The sequence below is a fragment of the Paroedura picta genome, chromosome 5, assembly GCF_049243985.1.
Source record: "Paroedura picta isolate Pp20150507F chromosome 5, Ppicta_v3.0, whole genome shotgun sequence".
NCBI classification, from domain to species: domain Eukaryota; kingdom Metazoa; phylum Chordata; class Lepidosauria; order Squamata; family Gekkonidae; genus Paroedura; species Paroedura picta.
In genome coordinates, this window is record NC_135373.1 from 21616039 (window position 1) to 21628359 (window position 12321).

A 12321-nucleotide genomic window follows, 5' to 3' on the forward strand; every position below is an offset into this window, starting at 1 on the left:
CACAAACCTGGGACAAAATCTAGAGGCGGATGGAAGAGGGGAGTGCCTTTATGCTGGTGGTAGGGAAAGACCCCTCCCCCAGCCCTTTCCATGTCCAGAGCGGGTATGCAGCGATTGATCGGTATCCGGAATTTTCGATTGTAACCAGGATCCCCTTCAGAAAGGGGGAATGTGCACTGAGGTAATGGCAATTCTGAGACAAACAAACAAAAATTTCCGTGACCTGGAGTAATTATGCAAATTGACCATTTTTTGCCATGGAATTTGAGCTGTTGTTCAATTGACTATCGACTCTGCTTCCTCCATTCAAGGGAAGGGTGAAGAAGCTACACAGGCCACAGGAGTCCTGCCTGTGGAAGTCTTTGGCTTTTGACGATTCCTGCAGCGTTGCAAACAAACGTTCAAATCTAGTGCCCTGACCGTAAGAACCAGAAGCTTGCTCTTAAACAAAACCAAAGCAAAAAGCAAAAGTTTTCGAAAAGCTGAATTCAGCAGAATTGTAACACACTCACACACCTGCGTAGGGCTTTGGGTCTTCTGTAGTTAAAATGCAAAATGAGCTCATGTAAATCCTATGCTGCAACCTGAATAGCGTGCGGAAACGGAGCAAATTGCTGTGCATTTGCATTTTTTTTTTTGCATCACTTAGACTGGAGACAGAAATTGCTTTCAGGAAGGCTGAAAAGGGGGCCAAGACAGGCCTCACTTCGAACAGGGTGCTTGCAGGTTTTGCTGCACAGTTGACTGTTTTGCAAGTTTTGAAAGGCGCAACTCTACATTACACCTCCGGAGTTATCATGACCCTGACTGGGATAGCCTGGAGAGCCTGATCTCATCAGTTCTCAGAAGCTAAGCAGGGTTGGAACTGCCTAGTGCAGGGGTAGTCAAACTGCGGCCCTCCAGATGTCCATGGACTACAATTCCCAGAAGCCCCTGCCAGCGAATGCTGGCAGGGGCTTCTGGGAATTGTAGTCCATGGACATCTGGAGGGCCGCAGTTTGACTACCCCTGGCCTAGTGTATAGATGGGAGGCCAGCAAGGAAGCCCAGGGCTCCCACGCTGAGGCCACCTCTGAACATCTCAGGCAGGAGTGGCCAAACGGTGGCTCTCCAGATGTCCATGGACTACAATTCCCACGAGCCCCTGCCAGTGCATGCTGGAGAGCCACTGTTTGGCCACCCCTGACCCCAGGCCTTGACGACTCCACGATGGTTGATAAAAGAAAAAGAGAGATGATCAGAAATACCAGTTGTGTACCATCTTCTCACCCTCTCATAGCGCTGTCCTACACAGAGTTATACCCTTCTAAGTCCATTGGTGGAAACGGGCTTGGGAGGAGAGGAGTCTGCTTAGGATGGCACGGTCAGGAATGCGTAATGAATGAAAAGGCACCCGCGAGGGGTGAGCAGATTTCTCCTCTTCTGCTCTTTCATTGGTTCTGAATCTCCATCTGTGCTGCATTCCACAGTTCCTTAGCTGGGAGAATGTCCACAATTAATTACGGAATTGGAGCGTGAGCGGTTTGCCGTCGCTTTCGATGGCTCCGGTTCATTTGTGCAACAGGGAAGCACAAAGAGGGCAGCCTGTGATCCTACAGAGCAAGGTATTTTTTTGTCTCGTACAGTGTTTTACCAACGTGTAGGCGTGCCAGCTTCAAATAACAGAGGGGAAGAACCTTGATAAAAATCATAAACATTTCAAGGAAGATCTTTGGGCGTTTTTACCATTTGCGGTGCGTTTACTGATAAGCCACGGAGTGAAATGATGCAAGCAGCAGCACACGGCACGGTACAAAATTTAGAAATGAACATTAAATATATGAATCAATGGAGAAATCTTGAATGCACCGCAACAGAACTCAAAGATCTGGGGAGGAATTTGGATGAGGACAATTTGAGAAGCACTCCCATTCATGATGTAGCAGCAGCAGACTCCAAATTTTCAAGCCCCAACATTACGGGACACAGTGTCTTTATTCTCTATAGTGAAAAATGACATTTTTTCAAATTAGGATGGCCTACTCCAATTTGGGCATTTTTTGAGAGATTTGAGGGCAATCTCCCGAGAAGGGAGGGGGAGTTAAGTGGAGACATGATGCCACTCTAGGACTTCCTTTCTCCTAGACTCTATGATATACCATAGAGTCTAAGAAGAAATGTAAGTCCTAGCATATACTATTGCATCCACCTCCCAAAGCTGCCATTACCTTCAAGCCAGCAGATCTCTGTAGTCAGTTGTACGTCTGGGGAAATTGATGTTGACAATTTTAACGGAAGGAGTAGCTTTTCTACATGTCAGAATGAGATGGCATTTTGTGTCTATGGAACGGTTGAATATACACGTCTAGTGATGAAAACGCAATAAAAGGGTCTGGTTAGCAGTGCAATCCTAAACAGAGCTATGCCCTTCTAAAGCCTTCAGTGGATTTAGCAGGGCATAACTCTGCTTAGGACCGCGCTTTTATTAGGTTGGAATCGCACACAGTTGGTCCTGATACTTGCATCTTATCCACTGGCAGATAGGTAGCAGCTGTGTAATATTTAGTTCCACCACCAGACAGTACCCGAAACTGCCCAACCGGTTTATCAGAAACAAAATACATAAACATACCAGGAGCAATGATCCAAGCTGCCTCAAAGCGCTCCAAATAAAATCTAAATTCCGGGATTTTTTTTGAGGGGCGCAATTGCCGAAGCAGGGCATGCCCTCAACCCTGGCTGTTACTCCACCCAAAAGAAAAGCCAGATTATGAGCAGCCTGTATCTTTTCCAAGGCTAAAACAACCAAGGCTCAAACCCTTTCCCAAGGCTTAAAGCATTGGGGGGCAACCTGAAATCTTTCTGGAACCTAGCAAGGCCTAACCTAGATATTTATTGCATATCACCTCCTGCACTCCATCGTAAACAAACCCCGGACTGGGTCTATTCCATTGTGCCCTGAAAGATCTCACTCGTCCCCCTTTCCTCCTCTTTAATACAAAACATCTTGACTGAATATCCAGCCCCAAAAAGGAATTCGGGAGGACTCGAAAGCTTTAGCTCCGTATTTTAGGACACATTCGTTCATCCTAATCCAAGGGATTACCCTCCTTGTTGAGTATGGACTTTGAAGTCAGGGGTTTCTAAGGTGCAATGAATAATGATAACTTTAGACTATTTCTAGGTGTAAAAAAAATGAACAAAAGAGACATATAAACATGGGAAATTTCAAGTGCGCAGTCCTTTCGTTCAACAAATATAGAAAGATCAGGTATAAATTGGGGTGGGCGGGAGGGAGAGGGGAGATTCTTACCACTAGGGAAATCACGGGGAAAACATTTTTTTTTGTGTGAAAGTGCAAACGAATGCCACTGATTTAAGGAGCTGGCAGAGGTCCCAAGTCATGATTTTTCAAGAGGGGAAAAATGTAATCCTGACCCAGGAAGAAACGATCGGCGTGTCAAGCAAGGACAATCCCCCAGCCCGAAACGAGACTGCTTCTTTGCAGATAAGGTTGCCGAACTGCAACCTGGAGATTCCCTCTCGGTAATCTTAGATTCGGCACTGCCAGATGCGACAGGCAGCAATGGATTCTCACCCTCTTTCTTGCTCCAGGCTATAACCAACACGAAGCTACCTGGTGCCCGGCCTCATCGGCTCGGACCTTGTTATCCCCCTGCTTTTTAAGGGGTAGGGATGCCATACCTCAACAACGGACCAAACTCAGTTCACTGACACGCGAGTGCTTCCAAGGTCCCTGGAGCGACGTCGGTTCGAATGGCTGCGGGTTCGAGTCCCGGTGCCGGCCGCCGGGGGTGGTCCTCGCAACGTGAGCGTAAATCAAGTCAGGCTTTCTCACGCTGCCCCCCAAAAATGTAAAACGGAGATGCCGTCGGTTCCTACGCTGTAAAGCTGGGCCCAGGATCGCCTTCCCGGTCTCCCTTTCGAGGTTCCCAGGCTGAGGTGGGGGTTGAAGCTGACAATGCAAATCCGTCGGAAGGACCTGGAGGGTGGGACGGATGCTTCCCTTTTGCACAGGAGATTCTCAGCCCAGCCTGAACTAATTAAAAAAAAAAAAGGAAGCCCAGAAAAGCAAACGGCTGAAATTCTCACCCCCCCGAATAACAGCAGACGAAAAATCGGAAGGGAAAACAAACACGGTCATCCCAGAACGTCCCACCCCCCAAAAAAGACACCGTTACAGAACTGGCATTGCAGGACGGGGCCTTGGGTTCTTGAAAGGCCCAGGTGGCTCAAGGAAGAGGATGAAGGTGGCTTATTGGGTCGCAGAGGTGGGGGGGGGGGAGAGGGGAGGTTGTTTGCAGTTAACCCTTTAGAGCCCTCTGTCTTTTCAGTTGTGTTAAATAACAAGTTCGACTGAAGTGTCTGAGATGGCGGGTGACGGTCAATGGCTGTAGAAACAAATGCATATTTGTAGTGTGTGTGTGTGTGTGTGTGTGTGTTTTATTTTCTTCTATTCCCTCACAGTGATGGGGTTCTTGATAAATTTCATTTCTCTTGCTTCGTCTTTCCCAGAAAGTAGAGATGCTTCTTTCTCTTTCTTTCTTTCTCTCTCTCTCTCTTTCGGATCCCTTCCCTTTCACTCGTTTCCTTTCCTTGCTTCGGCTTCATTTCCCTGGCCGGCCCTAAATTTTAAACAACAGAGTCACAAACGCGCAGGACAGCAGGCCCAAGAAGAGAGGGGATGTCTGGCCTGCGGCAGCCATGTTTTCCAAAGAACCTGGTCCTGTGGGAAGAGGGGGAAAGGGTCATTAAGAAGAGACACTGAAGTAGGAGGATGACTGTCTAGGCTAGAGGAATATACGACTCGATTATTTCAATGTTTGTGGACCAGAGAGATTGGGTGCAGAGTTCTGTGCATCAGTGGTCCCCAATCTTTTTATCACCGAGGACCGGTCAACGCTTGACAATTTTACTGCGGCCCGGCGGGGGGTGGGGGTAGTCTTTTGCCGAGGGACGTCGCCACGCCCTGAGCCCCTGCTCCGCTTGCTTTCCCGCTGGTGCCGCTGACTTCCCGCCGCCCACTGGGGGGCGCTGCCAGTAGTAGCTGCGCAGTCCCATGCCGAGGGGGAGCCCCAGCCATGGCGGCCGCTGGAGAGCACCAAAGGTGAGCCGATGGCAGAGTGGCAGGGCAGCCCCAGAGGAAGCAGCCGGGGAGGAGAATGAGGAGGAGCCGCGGCCCAGTACTGACTGATCCATGGACCAGGACCGGTCCCCGGACCGGGGGTTGGGGACCACTGCTGTACATAGATCACAACTTCAGAATTAATTCATATTGCTTTCCCACTTACTGCAAGAGCATAAGGCTGTTATATCCGGATTTCTCTACCTCGGGGAGTCTCAAAGCGGCTTACAGCCACCTTTCTTTTCCCTCCCCCTGACAAGCAGCATGAGGGAGGTGGAGCTGAGAGATCTCTGAGAGAACGGGGACCAACCCAAAGTCGCCCAGCAGATTTTGTGTGGAGGAGTCGGGAATCAGACTCAGCTTTCCAGATTAGAGGCCACCACTCTTAAGCTCTGTATCACACTGGCTCTCTTAGACCTTCTGCATCTCTCCGCCAACCTTCTGGCCTTCCCTCCGGCATTGGTGTAGGTCAGCCCTCTGATGGCCACTGGTTCTCCATCGTGGGGACAAGCCAAGGAACTTGCAGACTGAGGCAGCCAGCCTCTCTGCCTCTGCCCCGTGGTGAAGGTATGAATGGTCGGTCACCAGGGTGGGTGTTCAGTTTGCAGGTGGGCATTTCTCTGCAGAGACCCCTGAGTCGACAAGCCCCACCCGCCACCTTGCCCCAAGTGCAAAATAGGATAGGCACGCCACTGGAAATGGAACCTCCATGTTCTGAGGCAGTAAAACTCTGAATCCCAGGAAGCAACATCAGGAGAAGGGCTCATCCTGTTGTCAGCTGTCCAATGCAACTGGTTGGGCGATGTGGAAGACAGGATGCTGGACTGGATGGACCACTGGTCAGATCCAGCAGGGCTCTTCTTACATCCTTATGTTTCGATCCTGCACGATTCTCCCTCCTTTCCTCCTTTCTACAAAGGAAGCATTTCCTTTCCATCCTGAAAGATTCACAGTGCAGCCAACAGGGCTGCTCCTCATATGAACCTAAGAGCTTGGCTGGGTCAGATGAGCGGTCCATCTAGCCCAGCTTCCTTTCTCATGTGGTGGCCAACCTGAGAGGGCCAACTAACAAGATACAAAAGTCAAGGCCTTTCCCATGATGTAGCCTTCTAGGACACAGAGGTTGGCCCTGGCTCTGAATATGGAGGGTCCCTTGGGTCACCATGACTAGTAGTCATTGAATGGTCTATCCTTCATGAATCTGTCTAATCACCATTTCAAGCTATCAATGCTCATGGGCATCACAACATTTACTGGCAGCGAATCCCACAATTTAATCACTTCTTCCCCTTCCACAATCCAAGGGGGAGGTTGTGATTGCCAGGTCCACTGGCACTGCGGGAGGGAGATGGGGGGCAGTTTTCCAGGAGCAATGTGATACACTGATGGTACCCGGAAATGATGCTGAGATGTTGAGGGGAAATGTTCTGGCTTTAGGGCAAAACTCTATGGTAGAACTAGCATCTAACTATAGACTTTTGCCCCCAAACCAGTTTTACCCCCTCCCATATGCTAATATAACTTCCGGGTTTTTCCAGGTTAGGGGCAGGGGGAGAGCAAGGTGTGTCTGGAAAGCAGGAGACCCCTGCCCGGAACAGTGGAGATGGCAACCCTAGGTTGGGAGCCCCAGGGCGGGGGATTAGACCAAGATGCTGTGCTTACTCACCCCTCTTGCTAGTACCTCTGCTCAGCCCACTTTTAGAAGCCATGATCTGGGTTTGCCATTAGCCCGCTCACATTCAGGCCTAGGCCCTTCCAAACCCTAGGGGCTTCAGTCTCCCAAACCTGGTTTGGTGGGGAAACCGGTCGGCTCTGTCTGTTTGCGAGCTCCCTGCCATGGACTTTTGATACTAACGTTCACTTGGGAAGATGAAACCATGGAAGAGGGAGCTCGGATGTTACGGGTGAGGTTGGCCTTGGGGCAGTCTTGCAAGAATGATGTGACGTTCACCTGGGTGCAGGGCTAGTTTTCGTGCCTTCCCTGAGAACAAGGGAAGCCCGCCTTTCCCTAGTTGGGGGATTTCTGTGTGTTTCCAGGGGTGGGCCTATTGGGGTTAGATTGACCAGTGTACTGCCTATCGATTCAGTTCCCACAAGAACAACCCAGAGCTTTGTAGCGCTCCATCAACACAGTGCATTTGCTCCTGATGCCAAGTGAGTTCATTGAGAAAGTCGCCGAGGGGCCGACAGAAAACCCGTCGAGGGCGAAGACGGCCTGCTAAGGATCACGGGGGACTCACTGATAAGCCGTAAGCTGACATTGAACGACCCCAAGCTGTTGGAAGCCAGGCAAGTGTAGTTGCCGTAATGCCGAGAGGTGACATTGGTGAAGAGCAGCATGGAGCGAGTCTTCTCGTTCTGGATCTGCAGCCCATCCACGCCGTTGAGGACTCTGCTAGGAAGAGGGCAGGGAGGGAGACCGCAGGAGGGTATATGGTTAAAGCATTGTGCCCCACGGACAGCGCTCATTCCAAATAGTGGGAGGAGCTAGTCTGATCTCACTCCCTGTCACTAATTGGCATTGCAGGCAAGGATGATTCATGGTATCATGTCACTCCCCCACCGCCCAATAAGGCATATCTGTTCCCACCTGAATTTGTACCACAACTGGCTAAATCCAGCCAAGCCTTCCTACAGGCAGCTCGTATTCCACAGTTCCCGTGCTCTTGGTGGCTGGGAGGGGATCTGTGTTCAGGACTTTCTCATCATTTTCCCTGGATACCTTTGTGGACGATGCTGGGGATTGAACCTGGGACTTTCTGCATGCAAAGCAGAGGCCCTGCCACTGAGCCACAGCCCCTCCCCCTAACATGACGCTGCCTTGTACGTTGTCAAACCACTGCTGCCTCAAGGTCAGCATTGTCCGTTCTGAGTTTCAAACCTTGTACATAGATGGCCATTCCCCATAAAGACACGGCCCCCTTTAGGGGAGAAAAGAGGATGGGATAACGGTGCATGGCTGAGATCTTTTGGTTTTGCCCCATCCCTAGGAGAAGGAGATGTTTCTCGAGGAAGAGTATACAGTATTTGCATTTTGATGCCAACCCTTGAGCTCAGGGTCCTTCCTCGTTTCATCCTCCCAGTAACCCGGTGGGATGCATGTATGGCTGAAGGAAAGTCCTTGGCCCTAGGCCACGAAGTCATCTGCATGGCAGAGCAGGGATTTGAACTCAGAGCTTAATGACTATATCACCCTGGTCCAGCTGGCATTCTTAAACAGTCTAGCCCAGGGGTAGTCAAACTGCGGCCCTCCAGATGTCCATGGACTACAATTCCCAGGAGCCCCCTGCCAGCGTTCGCTGGCAGGGGGCTCCTGGGAATTGTAGTCCATGGACATCTGGAGGGCCGCAGTTTGACTACCCCTGGTCTAGCCAAAGTATGATGGTTGTCTTACAACGAGCAAGAGAAACACTCCCTCCCATTTTTAAGCAAGGTCTTTCCATTTTATGGGAACCCTCCAGACAAAGTTACTCATGACCAAATTCCATTACAACCAGCGGCTAGGCATGTGTGCTTCTGAGCGTTTCGGCTGGAAATAACCCACATCTGGCTTGATTCTGGCACAAAACGATCCGAAACTGTCCGAAATGCTAATGGCCATCGATTTGTATGGCCGAAACACAGCCACCCGAAACTTTTCGGAGCTCTCTGAAACGTTTCGGCCATTAAAGTCAATGGCGTCATTAAAGTCAATGGCAATATTCACTCTCTGTCTTCTCCAGGGCCTGGGGGGGGGCATTGGAGGTTTGAGTTAGGGGCTCCACACTTTCAATGTAGCTCCAGGAACCTCTTCTCTAAAGACCCCCCAAGTTTCAAGAAGATCAGACCAGGGGGTCCAATTCTAGGGGCACCCAAAGAGACTGTCCCCTTCTGACCCCCTTATATCCTATAGAGCAGGGGTAGTCAAACTGCCGAGACAAAGGCTGGCTTCAAATGCGAAAAGAAATGGACCAAACTGAAGCAGAACAGGCTAACTCTGGATTAGGGAATCCCTGAAGATCCAGGGTAGAGTCCATCATCCAGAGGAACTCCAGGAGCTAGGCTGCTGTGAGCAGGCCTTGCCCCCCCCCCCCCAGGTTAACTTCCAGCATTCCGCAGGGCCTGCAAAACAGAGCTTTCCTGCTAGGCCTACGGTTGAGGCTGGGGCAGTGGGGGAAGATCGATGGGGCCCCCTGGTGTCAAGCTGCAACACTGGTTACCTCGTCTCTCCTTCTTCCTCCCTCTAGAAGCAGTGGTTCTCAACCCTTTGCTAGCAGCTCCCTGGAGGGATGAATCAGAGTACAGTTGCCAACCTCCAGGTGGTGGCTGGAGATCTCCCGGATTAAACCTGGTCCTTGGCCCTAGAACAGTGGTTCTCAACCTGGGGTCGGGACTCCTTTGGGGGTCAAGAGACCCTTTCACAGAGGTCGCGGCAGGGCATGCATATTGGCCGGGAGGGGGGCATCCACACAACAGCCTTGCGGGGTAGATCGGGAGAGAGCGTTCGTCTGTCTGAAGCAGCGGAAAAGAGCGAGATCGGCATGGTGGGACAAGAGGCAGAACTGAACTGAGAAAGCCCGGAGAAAAAACAATTTATATACAATCCTGAACCATGGATCTTCACCCCTTTGGTCAGTTTTGGTTTAATTTCTGTGAAAGAACCCTTGCAGCATTTTATGGTTGGGGGTCACCACAACATGAGGAGCTGTATTAAAGGATCGTGGCATTAGGAAGGTGGAGAACCACTGCTCTAGAGGTAGGGGTAGGGGTAGGGGATGGGGTCTCTGCCAGGTTGTTGGGTTTGTTGGTCTACTGTACTTTGTATTTTTGCCACCATTTTAATGGGGGCTTTTAACTGGGCATCTGTAACCCGCCACGAGCCGGCATGGGAGTGGCGGGTAACAAATATAACAACAACAACAACAACTTGGAGCATTCCTCAAATGAATTCAGGAAGGGTGTCACATCACAGTTCGCCTTGTTCTTTTTCAAACAAGCTGTTGAGCTACTTCTGCTCCTCTGCGTGCTGATTTATTCATGGCACCAAAAGGGGAGAGGGGATCTCAAGGCAACAGCATGTGAGCAGAAGTCAGTAGCATAAGAAGGGGGGGACCAGTGTTGGGGGTGGAGGACCCCTGCTCCAGGCTGAAGCAAAAAAACGGGAGCTGGAAGCCATATGAACACACTGCGAATCAGGCGTGGGCTTTCGGAAACAGAAGATTTGGGACACGAATTCAAAAGAGGAGGATTTCAAAAAGATATGCCTAGAAGTCAGCTGATCTCGGTGGCGGGCAGAGGGGGAGGGGAGCGGCTGAAGCTGCTGATGCGGATGAAGGGGTTTTTGGCAGTTTCCACGCCTCCCCGCGGCCCCAGAGGTTGTTTGTCTCTGCTCAAGCCTGTCAGACAGGCGATCCATCTTCCCCTGGACCACAATCCCCACAGCAGCCCTGGATCCAGCCTCTCCTCTTACCTGCCTCCCTCTCCTAAAGCGGCTGTGAGCTGCACAGAAGGGCTGCTTCATCATTATTAAATGTGGCAGCTATGGCGGGATTTTCCGTGCCCGCACCCCTCTCTTAGTGGGCCAAGGGGCATGCCCCTCCCACGATCTGAAGGGCCCCCCAGGGTTAAGATCTGATGGGCCCCCCATTGTAAGCGCCCGCCATGCGCTCTGCGCTCCCTCCTCCCACTCCTGTACTAGATTTTTTTTTGCGGGAGGGGGGGTGGTTTAGTGGGTTGTAGACTGCCATGGTTTTAAATGTTTTAGGAGTCTGTTTTGCACATGGATGAATCGGACTTGCTTTAGTGGGGTTTTAATGGGGCTTCTAACACGGACAAATCGTAACCCGTCACGAGCCAGTTAGGGGAGTGGTGGGCAATAAGTCGAAACAATCAATCAATCAATAAGCTGATACCCCCCCCCCTCTCTTCAATTCTCCTTGGCCTTTTATGGACTCATCTAGCCTGCTCTGGGTTCAATTAAACCAAGCCCATCAACGATCTGGTCCCTCAGCTGCACATGGAGCCTGAGTGTAGGAGCTTGAGAGTCTCCCTGGGTTTGCCATCCTGGACAGGCTGTTGAAACCGGACATTTATCGAGCTCCCTTGTAGGATGCTGCCACGCGTGACTGCTGGGCCATGCTCAGGCGAGACCCAGGGCTCCCCGTACATGTGCGTTCTCTGTGGAGACCTCCGTCTAGTGGAATGCCTCGTCTGAGGAGGTCATGAAGGCCCTGCCTTTCTGGCATTTCCAAAAAGCTGCAAAACTGAATTGTTCCGGAGAGCATTTCTATCAAGGTAAGGAGGCGCTGCGGGGAATTGTTCGGGAAATCAAAGCTATAAAGGGACTCTGACTAAACCATATATTTGCATTATATGAACATGATCCTGTTGTCGCTGCAGTAGTTTTCTGCGTTGTATCTCTATCGTGCCTGGTGTTCTTGGCTTCTTTCTTGTCCTGTAGTTCTGGTCCTAGTACAGTGTCTATTTGAAGTCTATTACAAGCGAGGACTTCATGACCTCCTCAGGCCAGGCATGCTGCCATGATCGATTTGCCGTGCCTCATCTGCTTTGGCTCTGACCTAGAGGATCCAGGCTAGCCCGATATCTTCGGCTCACAGAAGCTAAGCAAGGTCTGTTCTAATTAGTACTTTAGTGGGTGCCCACCAAGGAGAAGAAGAAGAAGTTGGGTTTATACCCTACATTTCACTGCCCAAAGGAGTCTCAAAGTGGCCTTCCCTTCCTCTCCCCGAAACAGGCACCCCTGATTTATTTAGATATGTATATCCCATCTTTCCCCCTGTTGGGAACCCAAAGCGGTTCAGGACCCCGTTCTCTTCTCCTCCATTTCATCCTCATAACAATCCCATGAGGTTGCACAATCTGAGTGGGTGTGACTGGCTCCAGCTTACTCAGCATGCATCCATGGCAGAGCTAGGATTTGAACCTGGGTCTCCCAGATCGTAGTCTGACAAATAGCCTGTCTCAACTTTTTTGTCATTGAGAAACCCCTGAAACATTCTTCAGGCTTCGAGAAACCCCAGACGTGGTGTGATCATGCAGAATATGGTTGGGAAGCAGAGCTGTGGACACGCCCACCCTCCCCCTCCTACCCCCTCCAGGCCCATCACTGGCCATTTGGGGAGGAGGGGTGGGTCAACATGACCATACATGGTCATATCATCCAATAAATGCTTAACAAATTTAAAATCTGAAACTGAA

The 12321-nt window shown here is 50.7% G+C and overlaps 1 protein-coding gene across 2 annotated transcripts in view; it reads right to left on the reverse strand.

Moving 5' to 3' along the window:
- Window positions 1-4560: 4560 nt before the first annotated feature.
- Window positions 4561-12321, reverse strand: part of LOC143837279 (igLON family member 5-like) — a 153556-nt gene continuing 145795 nt past the window's right edge. The window contains exons 7-8 of one of the 2 annotated variants that reach the window (XM_077336909.1): window positions 7365-7516; window positions 4561-4725 (exon numbers count right to left, since the gene is read on the reverse strand). In XM_077336909.1, the coding sequence (XP_077193024.1) occupies window positions 4625-4725; window positions 7365-7516 (253 nt within the window). In that variant the 3' untranslated portion in view covers window positions 4561-4624. Of the gene's footprint in view, window positions 4726-7364; window positions 7520-12321 lie in introns of both variants that reach the window. The other variant, XM_077336908.1, reaches the window with a different exon arrangement.